At 40.0% G+C, this 26,100-nt stretch overlaps 1 protein-coding gene across 4 annotated transcripts in view; it reads right to left on the bottom strand.

Moving 5' to 3' along the window:
- rbm27 (RNA binding motif protein 27) overlaps positions 1–26,100 on the bottom strand; it is a 130,651-nt gene that overhangs the window by 46,377 nt on the left and 58,174 nt on the right. For all 4 annotated transcript variants that reach the window (XM_072264065.1, XM_072264064.1, XM_072264062.1 and 1 more), the window contains 8 exons: positions 25,400–25,544; positions 22,051–22,210; positions 17,708–17,911; positions 16,762–16,905; positions 14,499–14,624; positions 8,895–8,969; positions 5,705–5,875; positions 2,118–2,222 (listed from right to left, as the gene is read on the bottom strand). In XM_072264065.1, coding sequence (XP_072120166.1) covers positions 2,118–2,222; positions 5,705–5,875; positions 8,895–8,969; positions 14,499–14,624; positions 16,762–16,905; positions 17,708–17,911; positions 22,051–22,210; positions 25,400–25,544 — 1,130 coding nt within the window. The remainder of the gene's footprint in view (positions 1–2,117; positions 2,223–5,704; positions 5,876–8,894; positions 8,970–14,498; positions 14,625–16,761; positions 16,906–17,707; positions 17,912–22,050; positions 22,211–25,399; positions 25,545–26,100) is intronic.

Below are 26,100 nucleotides of genomic sequence, written 5' to 3'. Positions count from 1 at the left end.
CAGTATTACGGTGTAAAGAGAATTACAGAGGCATGAGAAAGGAACTGGCCAAAGTTGACAGGATGGGGACATTAGCAGGGATGACGGCAGAGCAGCAATGGCTGGAGTTTCTGGGAGCAGTTCAACAGGCTCAGGATAGATACATCCCAAAGAAGTAGAATTAGAAAAGCAGGATGACTCAATGGTGGCCGACAAGAGAAGTCAAAGACAACGTAAAAGCCAAAGAGAGGGCATACAACAGAGCAAATTAGTGGGAATTAGAAGATTGGGAAGCTTTTAAAATCCAACAGAAGGCAACTAAAAATTAATAAAGTAGGAAAGAAGGAATAATGTAAAAGAGGATACCAAAAGTTTCTTCAGATATTTATAGAGTGAAGACAGGTGAGAGCAGATTTCGGACCTCTGGAAAATGATGTTGGAAAGCTAGTAATGGAGGACACGGAAATGGCAGATGAACTGAATAAATATTTTGCATAATAGTATGCCAGAAGTTTGTGAGAGTCAGGTGACAGAAGTGAGTGAAATTGCTATTACTAGGAAGAAGATACTTGGTAAACTAAAAGGTCTGAAGGTAGATTAAGTCATCTGGACCAGATGGTTTACACCCCAGGCTCCTGAAAGAGGTGGGTAAAGAGATTGTGAAGGCATTAGTAATGAACTTTCAAGAATCACTAGAATGGAAATTGCAAATGTCACTCCACTCTTCAAGAAGGGAGAGAGGAAGAAGAAAGGAAATGATAGGCCAGTTAGTCTGATGTTGGATTCAATTGTTGAGTAAGAGGTTTTGGGGTACTTGGAGATATATAATAAAATAGGCCAAAGTCAGCACAGCGTCCTTAAGGGAAAATCCCTGACATCTGTTGGAATTTTCTGAGGAAATAACAAGCAGGATAAACAAAGGAGAGTCAATGGATGTTGTGTACTTGGATTGTCAGGAGGCAAAGAGTGGGAATAAAGGGAGCTTTTTCTGCTTGGTTGCTAGTGACAAATGGTGTTCCAGACTGCTTCTTTTTATGTTATATGTCAATGATTTGGATGACAGAATTGATGGCTTTGTGGTCAAGTTTGCAAATGATACAACAATAGGTGGAGGGGCAGATAGTACTGAGGAAGCAGAAAGGCTACAGAAGGACTTAGATCAGGAGAATGGGCAAAGTAGTAGCTGATAGAATATAATGTCTCTGTAAATGAAGAGAAAATTCAAAAATCTGAGGTCCAGAAAGAGACTTGAGAGTCCTCGTGCAGGATTCCCCAAAGATTAATTTGCAGAATGAGTTGGGGGTGAGGAAGGCAAATGTAATGTTTCCATTCATTTTGAAAGGAAGGAACATAAAAACAAGGAAGTAATGTTGAGGCTTTAAGGCAGAGGTGAGGTCTCACTTGTAGTATTGTGAGCATTTTTTTGCCCCTTGTCTAAGAAAGGATGTACTGCCATCGGACAGGGTTCAAAGGAGGTTCACAAAAATGATTCTGGGATTGAAAGGATTACCATATGAGGAACATATGATGGCTCTGGGCTTATACTCACTGTAAATCAGAAGAGTAAGTGGGATCTCACTGAAACCTACCAAATGTTGGAAGGCCTCGATAAAGTGGATGTGGGGAGGATGTTTCCAATGGTGGGGGAGTCTATGACCAAAGGTCACAACCTCAGAATAGAGAAGCATCCTTTTAGAATAGAGATGAGGAGGAATTTCTTTTGCCATAGAGTGCTGAATCTGTGGAATTCGTTGCCACAGGTAGCTGTGGAGGCCAAGTCATTCGAGTATATTTAAGGCAGAGGTTGATAGTTTTTTTGATTAGCCAGAGCATGAAGGAATAGGGGAAGAAGGCAGGGGATTGGGGCTGAGAAGGAAATGGATCAGCCATGATGAAATGCCAGAGCTGACTCGATGGGCCAAATGGCTAAAGTCTGCTCCTATATTTTATGGCCTTCTAATACACAGTTGTGCTATAGATCCCTGACTTTTGGAACCATTTTGAATCCTTCCAGACACTTTTCACATAAGAATTAGGGGTTGTCAACCGCAAAGAAACGGAAGAGTGGAATGACCTACTCAGTTCATTTTGTAAGATAAATAACTGATTGCTTTTATCCTACTTTAAGCAAACCTCACCTCCACTTGGAGTTGGTTCAGTTTTTTACGCAAGTCTGTTGTGTCCTCTCCTGAGTTAAGCTTCTTGTGGAAATCCAGTTCTGCATCCAGTAACTCTTTCTGTGCCTAGAGTCAAAAGAAAAGTTAATCATTATATAATTAACCTTTTCCAATGAATATATATTTTCCAACCATAAATACCAAAATTAATACAACCCTTTAGATATGCTCTCTAACCTTTAACTCAAAAACTTTTCTGAGATCACTAATCTGCTCAAACAAATGCATGCCCTCCACCTTTGGTATATGGATTCCCAATGAAATCATTACTTCTTTTCATCCAAATTACCTGATTTGGAATTTTGCATGCAGTTTTGGTCACCTACCTACAGGAAAGATGTCAATAAGACTGTTAATTTTTCTGTGCACTTTTCTCAAAGATACTGCCAGGACTTAAGACCCAAGTTATAGGGAAAGGTTGAATAGGTTAGGATTTTATTCCCTACAGTGTAGAAGAATGAGGGGAGATTTGATGGAGGAATACAAAATTATGAGGGGTATAGATAAGGATAAATGCAAGCAGGCTTTTTTCTCTGAGGTTGGGTGAGACTCGAACAGAGTGAAGCTTCTTGTGGAAATCTAACTTGGGGACTCAGTCTAACCCAAATCTAAGTCAAGATTCAGGGGAGTAAATTTAGGACTGAGATGAGGAGGAACTGCTTTTCCCAAAGAGTGATGAACCTGTGGAATTCTCCGCCCAATGAAGTAATGGAGGCTACTCAGTACATATATTTAAGACAGGGTTGGATAGATTTTTTGCATAGTAGTTGGAATTAAGGGTTATAGGGAAAAGGCAGGTAGTTGGAAATGAGTCCATGGACAGATCAGCCATGATCTTGCTGAATGGCAAAGCTAGTTCAACAGGCCAGATGGCCGACTCCTGCTCCCATTTCTTATGCTCTTACATTTTTCATTCACTATCAGATACCTTGGACCACACAAAAATACTTGAGCCATGCTCTCTTTGCTAAATTGCCTAATAAACCAGGTTAATTCTAGACTCCAATAATAACCCGTACCTTCTTTCCAACAGCCAAAGCACTTATTAAACCTTGTCCTGTTAGTATCCTCCATCCTAACCTCAAACTACAAGTACAAAGAACTCATGGAACCTAGTCACTAGATTTGAGATGGATTCACATTTTCTGCCCTTCTTTCCCAACTCTATCAGGACAACTAACACTTCAAATTTGCAGCTTTCTATTGTTTCTCTCCTATCTTGCATTGTTGTACTACTAGAAGAGGTTACCTTCCAGAAATTATGCTGTTAGTTATTCCTTAACTATAGTATCATGTTTTGTGGTAACTCTAGTACCACAACAATAGTGAATCTTAATAGATGTCTTAATTCTTCACAAGGATGTTTCCAATAGTGGGGGAGTATAGGAATCAGAATAGAAGGGTGTCCCTTTAGAACAGAAATGAGGAGGAATTTCTTTAGCCAGAGTGTGGCAAATCTGTGGAATTCGTTGCTACAAACTGCTGTGGAAGCCAGGTCATTGGGTACATTTAAAGAGGAAGTTGGTAGGTTTTTTATTAGTAATGGCATCAAAGGTTACGTGGAAAAGGCAGAAGAATGGGGCTGAGAGAGATAATAAATCAGTCATGATCAAATGGAGGAGCAGGTTCGATGGGTCAAATGGCCTAATTTAGCTCCTGTGTCTTATGGTCTTATTTCACTTGCAGCAGATCAGGAAGAATCTACAAAACATCTTTGTACACCAAGTCTGCTTCATCCAGCTGTGTCTAAGTTATGCTCTCTCAATCAAAAGATACTCAGTTTCCAATCTTCCCCTCTTAATTAATCTAGAGATTTGACTGAATATGGACCGCCTTTTTGACGTGCATATTTTATAACTAGTTTTATTATCAAATTCCTGTAGATCAGAAAATGAAATTATCAACACTAATTCTCTAGAATTACATAAACTCACATAAATGGGCTTGACTTGAGAAAAGACTTCAGAAACAAAGAACATTGTTTGAACATGACAAGCCATTATTTTTTCCTAAAATGAGGAACCATAACCTTTCTACCTGTATTAAAACTCAACTCAATCTGGATCTAAATAGGACCGTATTCAACAATCTATTTCATTCTTAACAAGCAGTAATTGAAAAAACTTAAAAATCAGTCAGTTCTATTGTATAAGTAAACAAAGCCATTCATTTCATTTGCTACATACTCATTTTCCATTGTAATCATAACCAGTTCATCTACAAGGTTGTAAAAATATCCTGAGGAACAGGAAAAGATCATAGAACGCTACAGCACAGTACAGGCCCTTCGGCCCATGATATTCTGCAGATCTTTTAATCTACTCCAAGATCTATCTAACCCTTTTCTCCCACATAATCCTCCAGTTTTTTCAGCCATGCGTCCCATCTGAGTGTCTTAAATGTCCCTAATATAGCTGCCTCTACCACCAGTGTGTGCCATGAATTTACCACTGTCTCTGTTAAAACACCTCTGACATCCCACCTATACTTTCCTCCAATCACTTTAAAAATACGTCCTCTTGTATTAGCCATCGTCACCCTGGGAGAAATAAAACACTGGCAGTCCATTCTATCTATGCTTCTTTTACATCTTATGCAGTTGCTTCTTATTCTCCGTCACTCCAAAGAGAAAGGCCCAAACTTGCTTGAACTTTCCTAATAAATAAGACATTCTCTCTCATCCAGGCAACATCCTAGTAAATCTCCTCTGCATCCTCTTTAAAGCCCACACATCCTTCCTATAATAAAGTAACCAGAAATGAACAGAATACTCCAAATGTGGAATTCACCAGTGCTTCGTAGAGCTGCAACATCACCATGCAGTGTTGAATTTAATCCCCTGGCTAACAAAGGCCAACACTCCATACACCTTCTTAACCATCCTATCAATGTTCACTGCAACTCTGAGGGATCTAGGAAAGTCAACCCCAAGATCCTTCTGTTCCTCCACTCTAAGAACCCCACCATTAACCTTCTACTTTGCCTTCAGTCTTGACCTTACAGAGTGCATGTCACACTTTTGATTTAACTCCATTTCCCACTTCTCAGCCTAGATCCACATCCTGTCAATGTCCTGTTGCAACCTATAATAAACTTCTACACTATGCACAACTCCACCAACTTTCATGTTATCTGCAGACTTACTAAATCACCCTTGCACTTCCTCCTTATCCAACTCAATTACACTGATTTCTTTAATAATTTCTCAGAAAACTTATTTCACAACAATTATTCTTCTAATGAAATAAATTTCACCTGGCTTTTTATTATTAACATTACTTTTTAAAAACAAGGCACTAGTAAATGATAAACACAAAAGACTCTGGAGATGCTGGAAATTCAGAACACCACACACAAAATGCTGGAGGAACTCAACAGGTCAGGCAACATCTATGGAAATGAACAAACAGCCGATACTTCAGGGCAAGACCCTTCATCTGGATTGGAAGTTTACTTATTTCCATAGATGCTGCCTGACCTGCTGAGTTCCTCCAGCATTTTGCGCCTGTTGCATTATAAATGATGCATTAAAAGAATTGGAGACTAACATCAGATTTAGATTTTGGTTGTGATGGAACCGTTGGCGATGATGCGGATGTAGCTTTTAATTCATCTCGCAATTGTGATATTCTTCCTGTTAAATCTTTAATGGTTTTCATAATTTTGGCTCTTTCCTCTGTTTTCATATTTTTATTCTTTTCCAACTTGCAAATTAATACCTGTAAAAGAAATTAAAAATATTTCTCAATCTGAACCAAATATTGTAAAATTAATAGACACATCTCTGCAAAATTAAACTCTTCTACACATTAACCATACAAAACTTTCTCATAAATTTGGCTCAAAAACAAACTGAAGTAAAAAAAAAATGAGGAAGTCTATCAGCAATGAGTAGGGCAAATGGTAGCACAGTGGTTAGTGCAATGCTTTACAGGGTTCAATTCTTCCTGCTATCTAAAGGAGTTTGTACATTCTCTGGTGACCACTTGGGTTTCCTCCCATATTCCAAAGATATACAGGTTAGGGATATTAAGTTGTGAGCATGCCAAGTTTGCACTGAAAGCATACGACACTTGCGTGCTACCTCGAGCACATCATTGAAGTGTGTAACTCAAACAACACATTTCACTGTTTCGATGTTACAATGTACATGTGACAAATAAAGCTAATCTTAATCTTAAATGCAGTAAAACTACAAGGGAAAAAACTGTCTTTTTTGTCTCAAGCCTACAACAACTTGCATTCTTCTGAACAATGGTTTTCTTGCAAAACTCATGTTTCATTTCACTCATAATTTCCTTAGTGGACTTTTAATTTGGATGAATCATGTATAGTTAACCTGTAAGTACAACAAGTAATTTGCAAGGCTAATGATATGCACACCTTTATTGCAAAGTGGTTTTAGTAAGAAAGATGCAATTATATGTGACCTCTATACCTAGAGAACTGGAGGCAGTTTTGTTTTTTCCTGACCCAAGAAGATCATGCCTGCTTTTACCTGAGATTGAGAGGGCTGCCTTATGATTAGAAATCTGTTGAGTATGACTATATTGCAGGTATTCATAAGAACAAATTAAACAAAAAAAAATTGCCTGAGGCGCAATCATAGTAGATAATCTGAGTTCAATGACTTTAGCTGGATAGCCTGGAATTATATTTAAAATATGGGATCAGACACTTAGAACTGAGATTAAAAACAAATAATCTTCATGAAATTGTAGAGATTATATGACAGAGAAGAATGAAGCTCATTCTGCAGAGTTAATAGAAAGAGTTGCCCAACCTTCCATCTTCCAGGATTTGAGTTCTTAAAGCAAATATTCTAATTTCATTAGAACTACACAACACCGGTTTTAATAAATCACATTCGGGAAATATGCCCTTGCTATACTTTAATCGCTCAGAATCTGACACATCTCTAAAGTCTATCCTTAGCTTCCCCCGTTTCAAAACAGTGCTTGGCTTATCCAAACATTTCTCATTATCAAAATCATTTGGTTCTTGCAACTTGTTTTCATAAATTTGCTCTCTAGTCTCTCCAGTCCATTCACAATTTTCTTATATGATGGCTAAATCTGGACACACTAGCCAAAGTGTGGAAAAACCAGTGTTGCATACAACTGCAGCATAACCCTCTTGCTTTGCCTTGGCTAATGAAGAAAAACTACCCTCACGCCCTGTTAACCACCTAATAAAAAGGTGAGGCTCTGCATATATTAGATAATGAATGGATGTTCCAATTGGTGGAGGAGTCAAGGACTAAAAGTCACAAGTCTGATAGTGACATTGAGGAAAACAGGTCTTTTTCATAGTGTGCAGTCAAAAAACTGAAAACACTGCCTCTGCAGATGTGGTGAAGACAGATTCCATTTTGCCTTTCCGAAAAGGATAAATAATTGCTGAGGAAAATTTTTGCAAAGCTGCAGAAAAGACAAGGAGGATTGAACTAATGAGCTGTTCTGGCAGTGATCCAACACAAATACAGTAGGCTGAATGGCTACCTCTTGTGTTAAATCAGAATCGGGTTTAATGTCACTGACATACATTGTGAAATTTGTTGCCTTGCAGCAGCAGTATAATGCAGTACATAAAGGTTAAATACCTGTTGTACTGCTTTTATAGATTGGTGGACATAGATTCCTTACCGCATTGTTCCTCCTACATTAAAAATTTCACTTGCTCTATTGAACCTGTCCAAATGAATTACCTTATGCTTTTAAGAACTACATTTCACTATATTATTTAATTCATCTGTAAGTTTATAATTATTTACAATGATTTAGTTAACATGGCTGTAGATGTTCAGCGGTCCAGTGGGTAGGGGACGCTGTATCAAATTTAAAATGGGGGAGGATAAATATTTGATCGTACAGGGAATAGACGATACAAAGAAATAGCATAGGAAAGGACCCGAGGCCGGGGTAGATCAGCCACAATCATATTAAATGATGGAACAGACTAGAAGGACTTAATCCCTGCCTTCTGCTTCTATTTCCATGTGTTCTTGTGATCGAATATATTCAAGAGATAGTTCACCTATTAGCAACAAGTACTGAAATCCTGTGCCATTTATAAAACAAAATAAAACATCATATTGCTTATATATTAAAATATTTGTTTCATTATATTCTTAGGGGAAGGAAATCTACCATCCTCATACTATCCATCCTGTAGGAGACTCTACCCCTATTACCATGCAAATTCTTAACTGTCCTGAGAGAATAGGCCTAGAAAACTACTCAGATAGTCAGATAGGGATGGTAAAAAAAATGCTGGTTTTGCCAGTCACGTTCATAATTTATACACACAGGAAAGGAATGTAAAGTTTATTTGAATGCTGTGAACAGTTGAAGGGGTAATATTGTCTCATTATTCGTCCCATTTCTTCGCAGAAGTGCTCTCTGAAAGTCAACAAATATTTACACATCCACCCATCATCTTTGGTTTGGTGCCAAATTTTGCTTGAACAAACCTCTCAGAATGATTTACCAAGGACTAGTGTTACTTGTCTACTTTCAAACTATTTAAATTTAATTATTTATCATACTGCCTTTCATGCTTCCAATTATTTCAGATGATTCCACTTTAACAATGTTCAAGGATATTCAGCCAGAAGTTCACTTAACACAAATTTGTGGAAACGTGCCTTGCTGTCATGCTTCAGTACACAACAGAAAGAACAGGTGATTAGTCTGTGATGCAACTAAAAAACAGAGGATTTGAGAAATGTATTCTTACCTTCTGGCACTCAATTTGTTTCTCCAGCATCTCTTGTTTCTTCTTCCTCATATCCTGCTGCAATTTTAAAGCTTCCTAAAATTAAAAATGGGTATTTTTATTTTAACAATTATACTTCAAACAATGTTCCTACTACTTAAAATGACATGATTATGAACACACTTATAAAATAGAAATATTCATATCTATGTCTGGAAATAATACCTGAAAAAAATTAGCAGAAAATCAAGGAACACATTATAACAGGACAACTTTATACTCATAACATAGCATTTAAACATTCTGACATATTCCAGAGTCATTCTCTTCCCTTTTATGGGCAAAAATCTACATTGTCTAGGAAAATTTATAACACTATTCAAAATATTTCATGTAAGATAAAGAAATAGAAATCTTAGGAAAAGGGCAGTTGGTCACACAAATTTTATTTTAGATTTATAAATATCCCTTCACTTTTCCACGAAATTTTATATTTTAAAAAACTTCCAAACTTCTACTGCACCGAGAACATTACAACCTTGCCCTTGATCTTAGAGTTAGGCTCCATTTGCATTCTTCCTCAATGTCATTATACAATGGATAGTCAGATCCATTTATTTAGTTGAAGCATAATTTCTGCATTCTTGTATCCTATCTTTCAGAAAACTATTACAGGAAATCTGACTGATCAGATCATCCAGTGTAAGCATAGATTTTAGTGGATCAATAACTTTCTTCCATGTCCCAGGAGGAAAACACTAAAATAAGGACCAATTTCCCATGCCTTGTTATTTGTCTTCTGCACTATTTATTAATGTTGTAACTTGTAGTATTTTTTACATCCTGTACTGTCCTGGTGCTGTAAAACAAATTTCATGGCATGTGTCAGTGATAATAAACCTGAGTTTGGTTTGGTTTAGGTTTTTACTTCCTAATTATTTGTTTCCAGAGTCAGTATACAAAGAACCACCCTCTTTCTTCACCCACTCTACCCTATCACATTTAAACAGGTGCCTCTAAGCTTTCACTCGTTATTTTAAGAATTGACTTCACATCTGCCACATTTCTGCCCATTTGCTTTTTTGTAATTTAGTGATTCTATTTACTAAGTGGTAATCTTTTGATAACGCAAACAACAGGAATTCTGCAGATGCTGGAAATTCAAGCAACACACATCAAAGTTGCTGGTGAACGCAGCAGGCCAGGCAGCATCTGTAGGAAGAGGTGCAGTCGACGTTTCAGGTCGAGACCCTTCGTCAGGACTAACTGAAGGAAGAGTGAGTAAGGGATTTGAAAGTTGGAGGGGGAGGGGGAGATCCAAAATGATAGGAGAAGACAGGAGGGGGAGGGATAGAGCCAAGAGCTGGACAGGTGATAGGCAAAAGGGGATACAAGAGGATCATGGGACAGGAGGTACGGGAAGAAAGACGGTGGGGGGGACGACCCAGAGGATGGGCAAGAGGTATATTCAGAGGGACAGAGGGAGAAAAAGGAGAGTGAGAGAAAGAATGTGTGCATGAAAATAAGTAACAGATGGGGTACGAGCGGGAGGTGGGGCCTTAGCGGAAGTTAGAGAAGTCGATGTTCATGCCATCAGGTTGCAGGCTACCCAGGTGGAATATAAGGTGTTGTTCCTCCAACCTGAGTGTGGCTTCATCTTTACAGTAGAGGAGGCCGTGGATAGACATGTCAGAATGGGAATGGGATGTGGAATTAAAATGTGTGGCCACTGGGAGATCCTGCTTTCTCTGGCGGACAGAGGGTAGATGTTCAGCAAAGCGGTCTCCCAGTCTGCGTCGGGTCTCGCCAATATATAAAAGGCCACATCGGAAGCACCGGACGCAGTATATCACCCCAGTCGACTCACAGGTGAAGTGTTGCCTCACCTGGAAGGACTGTTTGGGGCGCTGAATGGTGGTAAGGGAGGAAGTGTAAGGGCATGTGTAGCACTTGTTCCACATACACGGATAAGTGCCAGGAGGGAGATCAGTGGGGAGGGATGGGGGGGGACGAATGGACAAGGGAGTTGCGTAGGGAGCGATCCCTGCGGAATGCAGAGAGAGGGGGGGAGGGAAAGATGTGCTTAGTGGTGGGATCCCGTTGGAGGTGGCGCAAGTTACCGAGAATAATATGTTGGACCCGGAGGCTGGTGGGTTGGTAGGTGAGGACCAGGGGAACCCTATTCCTAGTGGGGTGGTGGGAGGATGGAGTGAGAGCAGATTTACGTGAAATGGGGGAGATGCCTTTAAGAGCAGAGTTGATAGTGGAGGAAGGGAAGCCCCTTTCTTTAAAAAAGGAAGACATCTCCCTCGTCCTAGAATGAAAAGCCTCATTCTGAGAGCAGATGCGGCGGAGACGGAGGAATTGCGAGAAGGGGATGGAGTTTTTGCAAGAGACAGGGTGAGAAGAGGAATAGTCCAGATAGCTGTGAGAGTCAGTAGGCTTATAGTAGACATCAGTGGATAAGCTGTCTCCAGAGACAGAGACAGAAAGATCTAGAAAGGGGAGGGAGGTGTCAGAAATGGACCAGGTAAACTTGAGGGCAGGGTGAAAGTTGGAGGCAAAGTTAATAAAGTCAACCAGTTCTGCATGCGTGCAGGAAGCAGCGCCAATGCAGTCGTCGATGTAGCGAAGGAAAAGTGGGGGACAGATACCAGAATAGGCACGGAACATAGATTGTTCCACAAACCCAACAAAAAGGCAGGCATAGCTAGGACCCATACGGGTGCCCATAGCTACACCTTTAGTTTGGAGGAAGTGGGAGGAGCCAAAGGAGAAATTATTAAGAGTAAGGACTAATTCCGCTAGACGGAGCAGAATGGTGGTAGAGGGGAACTGATTAGGTCTGGAATCCAAAAAGAAGCGTAGAGCTTTGAGACCTTCCTGATGGTGGATGGACGTATATAAGGACTGGACATCCATGGTGAAAATAAAGCGGTGGGGGCCAGGGAACTTAAAATCATCGAAAAGTTTAATAGCGTGAGAAGTGTCACGAACATAGGTCGGAAGGGATTGAACAAGGGGTGATAAAACCGTGTCGAGGTATGCAGAAACGAGTTCAGTGGGGCAGGAGCAAGCTGAGACAATAGGTCAGCCAGGATAGGCAGGTTTGTGGATCTTGGGTAGGAGGTAGAAACGGGAAGTGCGGGGTGTGGGAACTATAAGGTTGGTAGCAGTGGATGGGAGATCCCCTGAGCGGATAAAGTCGGTGATAGTGTGGGAGACAATGGCCTGATGCTCCTTAGTGGGGTCACGATCGAGGGGCAAATAAGAGGAGGTATCCGCGAGTTGTCGCTGTGCCTCGGCAAGGTAGAGGTCAGTACGCCAGACGACAACAGCACCCCGCTTATCGGCGGGTTTAATAATAAGGTTAGGATTAGTGCGGAGGGAGTGGAGAGCAAAGCGTTCCGAAGGAGTGAGGTTGGAATGGGGACAAGGTGCGGTGAAGTCGAGACGGTTGATGTCCCGTCGGCAATTAGCGATAAAGAGATCCAGAGCAGGCAGAAGACTAGAGCGGGGTGTCCATGAAGAAGAGCAGGGTTGAAGACGGGAGAAGGGGTCATCGGTGGGGGTGGAAGAGTCCTTGCCGAAGAAGTAGGCTCGGAGACGGAGATGGCGGAAGAAAAGTTCCGCATCATGGCGAACACGGAACTCGCTGAGGTGTGGGCGAAGGGGGACAAACGTGAGGCCCTTACTGAAAACAGAGCGTTCTGCCTCCGACAGTTGAAGGTCGGAGGGGATGGTAAAGACCCGGCACGGATGAGAGCTGGGATCAGAGGGGGGAGGGGGGAGGCTGGGTGTGTCAATGGAGAGGGGAGGGTTGGGGTGAGAGGAAGATGGAGCCTCCGAGGGCCCAGGAGCTGACGGTGGGATCTGAGGGAGACGGGATTGCAGAGTATTGGTGGGGGAAGGGGAGATGGGAGTCACAATAGCAGCACATAAAGACCCGGTCTGGAGTTCAAGGCTGGAGTCGCAGTTGGTGGTTGCGCAATCGCTGTGAAGGTGTCCATGGTCGTTGCTGGAGTCCAGGTTTTGAATATGCCCTGAGGTGTTGGAGCCAGCCAGAAGTTCATGCCTGCTAGCTTCAGGGCCAGCAGGCTCTGGAGTCCGTAGATGTAGGATCTTGCGATCTTTGCCTAACATGACGAAGTCAAAAAAACGGCGATTGCAGGCGTCAATCCGACGGAGGATGAAATAACGGGTAGGACCATTACAGACGGCGAAGAAAGTGTCCCGAAGATGTGGAAGGGTCTGGGATAAGGACACCAAGTACCTCCTCATGGCGGAGAGAGTCGCCTTCAGAGCTTGACGGGAGAAGCGGCGAGAGGCAGAGTCAATAAAATGTGAGTACCTGGGATCCTCAGAAGGTCCAAATTGAGAGGCTTGGAAACAAATTCTAAAGCCAACTGGAGTAAGTTGGCGACAGAGGCACGTTCCAAGAAAGGATATATGGCTGTGATAGCGAGTCTGACTCAAAGTGTGGTCGAAAAGTTTTTGATAAAACAGGTTTAAAACAACATTATATTTTCAATTTTAGCTTATCACCAAATTTTTAGCAAAACTATTATTTCTGGTAGAAATTGAATTGACTTTATTACTTACATCCTTCACATACATGAAAAGTAAAAATCTTTACATTACATCTCCATCTAAATGTGCAATGTGCAATTTATAGTAATTTGTAATAAATAGTGTGTAGAACAGGACAGTCAATATAGCATAGAAATACAATTGTATCAGCATGAATGGTGTGGTAGAAGAAGCTGTTCCGGAGCCTGTTGGTCCTGGCTTTTATGCTGTGGCACTGTTTCCCGGATGGTAGCAGCTGGAACAACTTATAGTTAGGGTGACTCAGGTCGCCAATGAACCTTTGGGTCCTTTTTACGCACCTGTCTCCGGAAATGTCCTGAGTAGTGGGAAATTCACATCTACAGATGCGGTGGGCTGTCCACACCACTCTCTGCAGAGTCCTGTGATTGAGGAAAGTACTGTTCCCATAACAGGCAGTGATGCAGCCAGTCAGGATGCTCTGAACTGTGCCCCTAGAAAGTCCTTAGGATTTGGGGACCCATACCAAACTTCTTCAACCCTCTGAGGTGAAAGAGGAGCTGTTGTGCTTTTTTCACCACACAACCAGTATATACAGACCACGTGAAATCCTTGATGATGTGTATGTCAAGAAATTTAAAGTTGTTCACCCTCTCAACCCCAGATCCATTGTTGTCAATAGGGGTTAGCCTGTCTCAATTCCTCCTGTAGTCCACAACCAGCTCCTTTGTTTTTGTGAAGATGCCACCTGCTACTATCATTTGTGTTGCAAGCAAATAAATTTCTTTACAGGTAGAAAATCAATGTAATTTATTCATGATACAAAAATGAATGGTGTCAGTACTTGTTATCCTTCAAAGCAGCTCAATAGTGAATTTAATACTTCTGACATTGCAGAAGATGTCACTTGCTCATATAGTCTACAGAGATCTTTCAAAGTGAAACCCACCTGCCTTTATTTGCAACGTTTAAGGAGTTTATTTTGAAAAGTGAAACATTTATTTCAAAATTAAAATGAAACATGCACGAGATTTCCTAAATATTTCAGTTTAAACTCTAGTAATAACACCCAGGTACCTGTTTTTTCTTTAAAGCTTCTTTTGTTTCAAGTGCTTTATGTGGTGCTACAGAAGATTTATGATTTGTCTTTGTAGCAGAGGAACTATACCCCACCTTTACCAAACTTGTGGATGAAGGAAGTACCTAAAGAAAATCAGAAAGCACAATAACTTTACTGCACTGCAATCTATATTGCACTCTGCAAATCCAATATTTATGACAAGCTAAATACGACGCAGACAAAAGAGAATATCCAATAAATTCAGATGAAGTTGATCAACCAGTTATATATTATTTGAGCAGTAGCATAATCAAATATGCAACTCTCTCTTCTCTCCTCTCCCACTGGGCAGAAGACACGAAAGTCTGAAAGCACGTACCACCAGGCTCAAGGACAGCTTCTACACTACTGTTATAAGGTTTTTGAATGGTTTCCTAGAATGATAAAATGGACTTTTGACCTCAATCATCTCGTTATGACCTTGCACTTTATTGTATGCTTGCACTACATTTTCTCTTTAGCTGTCACACTTTATTCTGTTTTACCTTGCGTTACCACAATGCATTGTGAACTAAATTATCTGTAGAGTGTAAGACAAGCTTTTCACTGTACTACAGTACATGTAACAATATTAAACCAATCCTAATTTGAATTTCTGTATTTCAGATACAAGGCCATTAGTTCATGTAATCTGTTCTTCCAAATCTGACAGGTATTCCATATATTACATTTCACTAAGATTAAAAATGAACTTTAATTATTTGTCACATGTACATTGAAATGCACAGTGAAATTGTTTGCATCGAGGACGTGCTGGGGCAGCCAACAAGTATCACCATGCTTCCAGTGCCAACATAACTACTTACTCACCTTAACTTGTATGACTTTAGAATGTGGGAGGAAACCTGAGCTCACAGAGGAAATCCACGCACGAGGTCATGGGGAGAAAGCACCAACTCCTTACCCACAGCAGGGATTAAACCCTGATCTTGCAGGCACTGTAAAGTGTTACGCTAACTGCTATACTATCATGCCAAGTTTGTCATTTTCTTTTGCATCTGATTTGATCACCTTCACTAAACAATTGCCCCATCAGACTTCATATTTACTTTGTACAGTATTTATTTCCTACAATGAACCCAGCACAAAATCATCTGGCATACCACTGGTCACAACTACTTCTTTCCACTAAGCTGATTTCATATTCAATTTGCTCACTCACCTGGATCTGATGTATTCAAACCTTCTAGACTAGCTTATCCTGAGGGACCTTGAAAAAAATGCCTATCTATATAAAGAACATTCACCATCCTGACCACATCAACCCCTTTACTCACCTCCTCAAATGAACTCAATCAAATGATCTCTGACGAATAAACCCATTTTGACTACTCCCAACTAGTCCTTGCCTTTTAAGATGCAATTAGGTCGTCTTTCAGAATCCTTTACACTAACTTCCCTACCACTGATGCAAGACTCAGTGACCTACAATTCCTTGGCTTGTTCTTGCAGCTCTCTCTTTAATAATGGCTTATCAGGCAGCATCTCACATATGGCAAACAACGATACAAAATTCTCTGCCAGGGACTCTCAGCAATCTTCTCCCTTGCTTCCCATAACTCCTTAGACACCCTGGACGGGCACTATGATTTATTCACCTATATGTGCTTCAAGACTATCAATACCTCTCCTTTGTAATGTTGATATGGTACGTGATATCACTGTTCCCTTCCCTTAAGTCCATGTCCTTCTTCACAGGAGATACATTTAAGACCTCATCCATCTCATGCAGTCTTATACAAAGAGTACCACACGGATCTTCGGTGGCATCCATGCACTAAGAAATAGTAATTCCTTCAAGAATTTCTAACAACCCTATACAAAATCAAGTTACTGGAATAATAAAATCAGCATTACTGAACACTGCAAAAATGCATTCTCTTTCAATGTTTCCATATAACCATTGATAGAGGAACTGGGCATTCTGCCTATCGAGTCTCTCCATCATTCCAGTGTCTGAATTTGCTCAGAATTTCAAGAGAGTAAACAACTCTTCGTTGATTTGCTACTTTCTACCTCAGCCGTGTGTTGCTGGAACTCACCTGCATTCATCCTATCCAGCACCAACTCTCGCATTTCCCAACCTACCCCAGCTTTTCATATTTAGCATTTCTATGTGTTTAAATTACTTCATGAGCCTACCCCCTTCCTATTTTCACTGTATTATTACCTACAAATGCAAACATTCATCAAGGAGAAGAAGCACAAAACACAAATTACCTGTGAAGTTTCTCCACCAGCCACAAACTGGTTTGAACTGGGTTGCAGCCCGTCAGGCTGACTTCCGCTCACTGACCCAAGTCGCTGCTTTGCTGATGGATTTGTCAGCACAAAAGACCCTGGACTGTGGTTTCGGTTTAAAATCTAAAACACAAGAAAAAGATTTAAGACATTATAACACTTCTTTCCTCTAAGCTCATCAACTTTAATTTTACAATATTTCTATGTTCTTAACACTAATTTATTTATGAAATCTCTTTCTCAAAAATGGCCTGTAGGGATAAACAACCCTCTTACTTTTAAAATCTGAACATTAAACTTAGAAGACTGATTACAAACTGAATTCAATAACACAGTCTCTGTAATTTGCTTTACAAGGAAAATGTTTTTAAAAACCAAAAGTGAGCTACAATTTGATCGCATACAAAATGCAAATGACAAAGCCAACTTATAATGCATCAGAATAACCAGATTATGTTCCATAAGTGATTTCTGTACTAGTTTTACTACTACTACTACGTCGACTCAGGCCTAGGGGGCCAGCGTCAGGCATGATGACGGACTCTCCACTTCCCCCTCTCCCTCATCAGTGTGTTCAGTTCATCTACATTAGCCGCGCCGCTGTCTTCTAGGAGCGTGTTGACCATAGTCTTGGGAGGGCGCCCAGGGTTCATCCTCCCATGCTTGGGCTCCCATATGATGACTAGGTTGATAGATAGCTCGGGGTACTAGTTTTAGCTGAAACCAAAATGGCAATTTGCCACTGTTTACTTTTAACTGTCCAGTCCTTTTTGCATTAAAGCGAGAAAATAACATGAAATTAATGAACAGTAGAAGACTGAAGCAAGGTGGAGAAAAACAAGCAAAAAAAGGGATGTGGGTTTAGCATTTCTGAGTATCCAACAGGAGGACTATACGAAATAGAAACCAAAATTACAAAAAGTACCTTATGAACAGTGTTGTGCTGCGATACTGCTAATTGTTGCGCCTGTACTTCATGCTGATGTTGAATCCCATTATTCTCTCTGTGCCAATACACCCTGATAAACCTGTTGTTCAATACTGCTGCAGTACTAGAAATGGCTCGTTTCGCCTCCTCGTTCTGTGAGTACTGAATGAGAGCTGCTTCTGGATCACCTCCAAATGCAACCTATGGGATTAAATAACAAAATGAAACAATATATTGGATACAGCAACTGGTTTATTAACTTCGGGGAGGTGTGGGGGGAACTAATATTTGTGCTGAGAATTCACTTGAGAAAGACTTGTGTCACTATTAAGGTATTAAAGTTAAAAAGGAGACTTTTTTGGGTTGTCATACTTCCTCAGTTGAAAAAGTTACCCTTTTTAACCTATTTGCATTTCATTAGAACAATATTTATTGTTTAACATGATATTCAACAGAATTGCTTGAGCAACAATCAAGAACAATGCAAATTTCAGCACCCACAAATCATAAGCAAGGCACGTTATCTTTTTTTAAAAAACCCAGAGGTATTTTTGAATCATCACCTATATGAATGACCTTGTACCACTGACCCATCATTCCCCACCATTGCACCCATTGCAGCCAGACCGGTAATGAAAATTCATCTTTAACAAATATCTATATACTACTAAAATTCTCATGCTGTCTGTCTGTCACCTCCAATTAGCGCAAACGATGCATTCCAGCAGCACCTTTTCTAGCTAAATTGAATTAAAATGCACTAACTCACAGAATGCAGGCACAGTTCAGGGTTATATATTCACATAAAATAGCTCTTTCACCAAAAATCAACAGGCTGGCTTTCCCCCGAGAGCTGATCGGCCATCATGGAAATCGGGACGCGACAGTCCGATGCATGCGCATAGCCAGCCTCGGCAGCAACACCTACCAGAGCAAAAGGGCAGGGCAGCTCCATTTTTAGGGGTCACATTCTGCTAATCACCATCAGTATGTGCAGGATTGGGACAAATTAAACTGAGACCCATCAATAAGAGATAATTTTTTTTAGGAGGGCGCCAGCCCCATCATCAAGAATAATCAGCATCTTTTGATGTTAGTGCTTCTTATCTTCTATCCAGCATTAGGGTAAAAAAATGGTCAGCCTAATTATGCCGTGTGGAAAGGGAAGGGGGACATTATGATCAAGAGATAATGCCAAACATCATTGGGAAGCGGCAAGGAGAGGGAGAGAACAAGAATCAGATGAGGCCAAGGCCGCACGACTCTAGGATCAAACAATCAGGACAAAAAGAGATGAGAGAAGAAGAAACAGAGGAGGAGAGGCAAGGACGTCTCCAGGATCAGAGACAAACAACAAACTGCAGAAGAGCTGAAGAGACGAGGGATGAAAGGGCTGCACGTCTCCAGAATAACAAAAACAGGCACAGGAGGAGGAGAGAAGAAGAGACAAAGGAGCTGAGTAATGCACATCTCCAGAATCAGAGACAAAGAACAAACAGCAGAAGAGATGAAGAGACGGGGGATGAAAGGACTGCATGTCTCCAGAATGACAACGAGAGGCACGAGGGTGGCAGACAAACCAGAAGTGATGCCATCAAAAGTGTCCTTCGTTAAACGAGGAGCTATATTTGCTTTGCTACGCGTCGTTCTTCTTTAATAAACTGAGGTTTTCTACTTCAGTTTCCAAAGCAAAGCGATACCAATAGCATTCAGGAAAATCTAATGTTCATTCTGGTCACTTCAGACTGCACTACCCTTCTCTTAAAGGGTGCCCCAACGGGTCACCCCGTTGTCTAGTACGACCTAAAAATCTGCAACCACAATAAAATTTGCTCTCACTATATTTGTGATAATCTAAATAAACCAAAATATTTTTTTCACAAACTTGTGTTTCTTCACACACGAGCACGATACGGTTTCATATAATAGAAAAATCGCAATAAGGATGATCTTCTAGGAACACAAATCCTGCCCTCTCCATCACCAAATGCCCGTAATATGTGCACCTCTCCCCATACTATCTCTAATACTGAATCAGTTAGTGAAACGTGTGAATAATTATAGTGCAACAACATGTCCAAAAAATCTAGTTTCAGTTACTTGAATTAAAATCACTTCTAAGCAAATGAAATTACTTTTAGGAACTCCGAGTGAAAAACGACAAATGTACAACTATCATCACTAATGCATAAAAACCCTATTTGTGGCAAAGAAGGCATATAACAAGTTCTCATTCAATACAAATTTACTGGATGTTCTTTCATCCTCTTGTACATGTTTTACCATTCATAAAAACCATGGCTGAATGATTCTAACTTCAGGGCTACTTGCTTGCATGAATCTCCTATCCCTCAATATTAACTATAGCTCAGCATTTAAAACAATCATTCCCATAATCCTGATTGAGAAGTTACAGAACCTGGGCCCCTGTACCTCCCTCTGCAATTAGTCCTCGACTTCCTAACCGGACCAAAATCTGTGTGGATTGGTGATAACACATCCTCTTTGCTGACGATCAACACTAGTGCACCTCAGGGATGTGTGCTTAGCCCACTGCTCTACTCTCTAGATACCAATGACTGTGTGGCTAGGCATAGCTCAAATACCATCTATAAATTTGCTGACGATACAACCATTGTTGGTAGAATCTGAAGTGATGACGAGGGAGCATACAGGAGTGAGATATGCCAACTAGTGGAGTGGTGTCACAGCAACAACCCGGCACTCAATGTCAGTAAGACTAAAGAGCTGATTGTGGACTTCAGGAAAGTTAAGACAGAAGAACACATACTAATCCTCAGAGGGATCAGAAGTGGTGAGAGTGAGCAGTTTTAAGTTCCTGGGTGTCAAGGATCTAACCTGGTCCCAACATACCAACGCAGTTATAAAAAAGGCAAGACAGCAGCTATACTTCATTAGGAGTTCGAAGAGATTTGGTATGTCAACAAATACACTCAAAAACTTCTATGAACGTACTGTGGAGAGCATTCTGACAGGCTGCATCACTGTCTGGTATGGGAGGGGTGGGGGTGTTGGGGCAACTGCACAGAACCAAAAGAAGCTGCAGAGGATTGTAAATTTATTCGGCTCCATCTTGGATACTAGCCAACAAAGTACCCAGGACATCTTCAAGGAGCAGTGTCTCAGAAAGGCAGCATCCATTAAGGACCTCCAGCACCCAGGGCATGCCCTTTTCTCGCTGTTGCCATCGGGTAGGAGGCACAGAAGGCTGAAGGCACACACTCAGCAATTCACGAACATTTCTTCCCCTCTGCCATCTGATTCCTAAATGCACATTCAGCCCTTGGACACTACCTCAATTTTTTAATATATAGTATTTGTTTTTTGCACAATTTTTAATTTATTCAATATACATATACTGTAATTGATTTAGTTATTATTTTCTTCTTCTATATTATGTATTGCATTGTACTGCTGCTGCTAAGTTAACAAATTTCACATCACATGCCAGTGATAATAAACCTGATTCTCTCTCTCTCAGTATCAGAAAAACCTATCAATATCTGAGTGGAATATATTAAGCAATAGTCTTTACAGTCCTCCCGAGTGAAGAATTCCAAATATTTGGATGAAGAAATATATTTTCATCTCAGACCCAAATAGGGCCTTAGCCCCTTATTTTCAGACTGACATCTGGTTCTAGACGCGAAGCCAGAGCGACATCAGTTCTGCATCTAGCCCTGTCCTGTCAAGCCCCTTAAGAATCTTAAGCATATCAATTGTTGTTCTAAATCCAAGTATAACCACAATTTCTTAAGCTTTCATCAAATAACAAGCTCACAATTCCTGGTGAACCTTCACTGTACTCCCCTTATCTTAAGTTGATTGCCAAATCTGGGAGTACACTTGAAGTGGAGCCGTGCAATGTCCATTGACTTCTATAGCTTGGTTGTGAATTCCGTCTAATTTCACTGAAAAAGCTACCTCTCAACTTGTTACCAAAATCCTAGTGTTGACATGTTCGCACCAGAATTAATTTGCCACCACTGACTGAGATACCACAAAAATAACGTGATGCAAAGTAAAACTTATCACTGGTCTATTTTGACAGACTGACGTCAATGCACACTAATGGTGCAGAGCAGAAAATATATTTAAACATACAATTTAGATTTTCCCTGATTTAATGTACAGTTGGAGATCAAAAGTAAACCCTATTCCAAATACTAATCCTGAAATAGCTTTCACTTGACAGCAGGTAATCATGAAGATACAAAAATTGTTCATATCACTGCTCTTTATAAACTGAGCTGCACTGCTGTTTACTGCACCAATTAAACAGAAAGTTTCCATGAATTATCTCCAACCAGCCTTCTTACCTGAATGTTGACGATAGTACCAAATTTACTGAAATGCTCATTCAGCTGGGTAATGGTGTTCATTTCCCTTGGGATCTTGCGAACCTCCAGCTTTGTGTTATCATACGCATGTTGAATTTTCTTCTGAAAACCTTGCTTGTTTTGATGGTTAAAAGGCTGCCTGTCAATTTTTAAAGAGAAAGTAGCATTTACAAAGTCGCACCTAGAATTCATTTGGTTAAGGATCTGCTTTGAACACAAGCCTATAGTTGAGATTAGTTGTGTCAAAGTGAAATCTAATGTCAAATGTAAGTTTTGTATCAAGGAAAAATCTGTTTTACTTTCCAATTATGGCTATTAAAATATATAGTATCTGAAATACAACACTGCAAAAGAAACAGAAATTATCAATCCAGAAAGTTTAAATGAACTGCATTAATATATAGCACTACAACGTGCAAAACAAAAACACTACAACAATCTGGCAACCAAAGGAGGTACACTTAGATCTAAAAGATTAGCAAGCATAGCAAATATGTTGCATTAGCAAGTTCGGGTGAAGTGCAAAAACCATTACTTTAGCTAATTATTTGAACCAAGAGTTCAGCAATGCACATATTATGTTATGATGTTTACATGCACAGTACAATTAGGGCACTGAAGCTGTTTTCCACAGCTGCGACCAACTATTTCAAAGGCATTTTGCCAAGGTTAAGGACATTGCCCCAAAGGCAAAGGCGGAAGGGAAAGATTCAGTTACTGTGGTCAATATAGGGGCCAACAGTGCAGATAAAATTAGGAAATGGATCCCATTCAGTGAGTTTAACAGAGGGTCACAGTTGAACTGCAGTACTGCATTACTACCAGAATCATAAACAAATTGGCAGAGTTGAAAGAGTAACTCAAAAAAGTGTGAAGGAAGGAAATAGAAGCTACAACTTACAGGTTGCTGACTACAGTACTAGAAACATGTTAATTTGCTAGGGAAAGTTTCATTTAAGCCATCAGAGTGTTTTTTTTCTGGGGAATCATGCAACTCAGACTTTTACCTATAGGGATGAGAGAAAGGAGTGTTCAAAAGAAGGGAAAGGTATAGATCAGGACAATATGATGAAAACTGTGAAAAGAAGCAAAGAAGGAATGGTGGTAAAAGTTAAATCAAAGAAATATAGTAAAATTAACCAATGCACAAAGCCCATAATAAATTAAACATGTTGATGGCACAAAGAGATTTGATCTCAAAGCCACGATTTAACCAGAGGCTGAAAATTAAATATTCCAATTTTCATGACACACAAGAAAGGACAAATGAAAAATAATGTAATGAGGAAGGTCTGAAAAATAAAAAAAATTAAGCAGAGTAGTGAAGAATGATCCTGGCTGAGAATAACATTATACAGAATCAATGCACAAGGAAGGAAGGAAGGATCAGGTGTATACAGGAACATCTGCCGAAATACACCTAATAAACATAACAAGAGTGTTAGAAAGAACATTAATCAAGACATGAGATTTGTACTAAGGTTACTTTAAAATTGTGACTTAACAAATCAAGTTGCCAAATGTAATCTGGAGGACAAGGTCAGAGAATGCACTTGGGACAATTTCCTCAAAGAAATATGTCATGAAATCAACTCAGGAACAGGTTGTTTGAAGAAATCCTCTTGTGTAATGAGCTAGGGTTAATTAGTAATTACGCCCTAATGGATTCCCCAGAGATATATTACCACAATGAGAGAATTTTTTAGATGTGGCTTGAGAAAGAGTTCTGAACTTAAATGGTGCTCAATGTTTAAAATCAAATTTTCCAAGTGCTAAAATTAAAAATCTCTCAGAAAATATGATCCAACAAAAGATTACAAAGAGAATATGGTGAGCATTAGACCAAATGGGAGAATGACAATGTTGTAGGACTGAAATAATTAAAGTATCAAGAGGAATAAAACTAAAATGAGAGTAAACAAGAAATAAAAAAAAGATCAGAATCAGGTTTAATACCATTGGCATATGTCATGAAATTTTTTGATTCTAAAACATTCTGCATTTATTGTAGAAGGTATGTCATAAACTGAGTAATGGAGTTTGGATAATACCTCCACAAGTTGGTTGTGTTAAAGAATAAATCAAAACAGGAACACAAGTACATTTTTCAGGTTAGTTGAGAATCAAGAGATGCCACATAAATCATAGCTCCTTAACCTATATTAATGAAGTACATGAGATGTTAAATTTGCTGATGATATAAAATTGAGTGGAACACAAGCTAGAGAGAAAACAAAGAATCTTCAGAGGGATGTAGTGTGATAAAGTGAATGTGGCGGTGGAGGAGGGAATGGGAAGTAAAATAATGAGTAGTGCACTTCAGCAAGAGAAATAGAAAAACAAATTCCCTCCCCCTCCAAAACAAAATAAAAGTCAATAGATGTTGACATGCAGCAGGATCTTGGCCGCCTGCTTCATGAAATGCAGCAAGGTAACTTGCAGGCTCATTGAGCAACTCAGAAGATGAATGATACGTTGTAAAAGAGTAAGAAAACCTGGCCATATACTAGTTAAACAGTACAGAAATCGGTCCTTTGGCCAACCACATCTACGCAAACCAGTACTTGTACAGAACTCTGTTGAGAAAACAGCTCAATTTCTGTATGCCTTTCTGATTCAGTAAGCTGTAGACTTTCTCCTGTTGAAGTGCATACATTGAATGTGTTTTCTATAAGGTATGATTGACTTAAAATAACCAATACTCACTTGAGCTTAGAAAACTAAAAAAAAAGTATCAGTGAAAAAATATTCAAAAGGGATTGACAGGATAGTTGTATTGTTTGGAGAACTCAGATAAACGATTGCTTATTTTGGACTGAGACAAGAAGAAATTCCTTTATGAAGAGAAATGGATGGATTTGAGCATGAAAAGATCAAAGGAGATGTGGATGGGAGTTGGAAAATGGACTTCAGACATAGTATCTCATCAAATGGCGAAGCAGGCTCAGGTGTGGACGACAGTGGTGTGTAGGTGGCAAGCAGAGCTCATCCCCATTTCTACTTGTGCTTTCCATAATCAACTAGCCTCAACATGAAACAATGTATAAATTAGTATAAAAAGTATAAAAATACTTGTGCTCATCACTAATGATTTTAACTGAAAAAACATGAGTACGCAAATCTAGACAAAACTAATACAGCATGTTGCAATACTCTGCACTGTCTGCAGGAGCCCATGAAAATTATATTTGGCTCTTAACATCTATTGGCCCATTTGAATAACTTAAGAGCATTTCTACTCCATAAAAGCTGTATAAAAAGGTAACACTTTAGCCCTCTTTGCAAAATATGAACAAAAAACCAACCACGAGTAACAAAGCAACCTTACTTTTCCATCCAGAACTTTTTCATTGGTGGCCCATCCATAGCAACTACAGCTCTCTTCCTGGATTCTGGTTCAATGACTACACGTGATGCATTGTTGCTGGCAGTTGCAGCCAGACAGGTGTCTACTTGATTAACTTTTGTAGGTACTAAAAATGTTAAGAAAAAAGTATGCAAATCACATGAATTTAGTAATTTAAAGTAACAAAAAATCATGAATGTTTCACCCTCAAATATTGCAGAGAAATCTGACAGACTGTTTCTCCAGCCCAGCCGCTCAGCATTCAACGCTGGCAAGGCCAGACTTGAGACTTTCTCTACAGATCCAAGCTTCAGTAGCTTCATCTGCACACTGTTTGACAGCATTTTATTTTTGTCAGTTCTCGAGACTGAAAAACCAGCAAGTTCTGGGTAGAGTAATAGATGTGCTATACATGTGGCCTGGAATCAGCTATTCGGATGAACCTCAACAAAACCCACCGCAGCTCTATCCAGACCTTCCATGCCAACACACAGCCCACAAGGAGGTGGATGACTGTCTCATTCACACTGCAGGTGGTCTCAAGGGTAACACATGGTGGAGCTGAGAATTTGGCTGTACACAAAAGGTCCAAAAGGGAAGGCTCAGTCGACGTTACAACAAGCTTTGGTGATGAGGCACTCTGCCAAGTAATTTTGACAAACTGCTTTTGGACTCAACCCACA

Source organism: Mobula birostris, chromosome 7 (genome assembly GCF_030028105.1).
Source record: "Mobula birostris isolate sMobBir1 chromosome 7, sMobBir1.hap1, whole genome shotgun sequence".
NCBI lineage: Eukaryota > Metazoa > Chordata > Chondrichthyes > Myliobatiformes > Myliobatidae > Mobula > Mobula birostris.
This window is presented reverse-complemented; position numbering and strand designations above follow the sequence as displayed.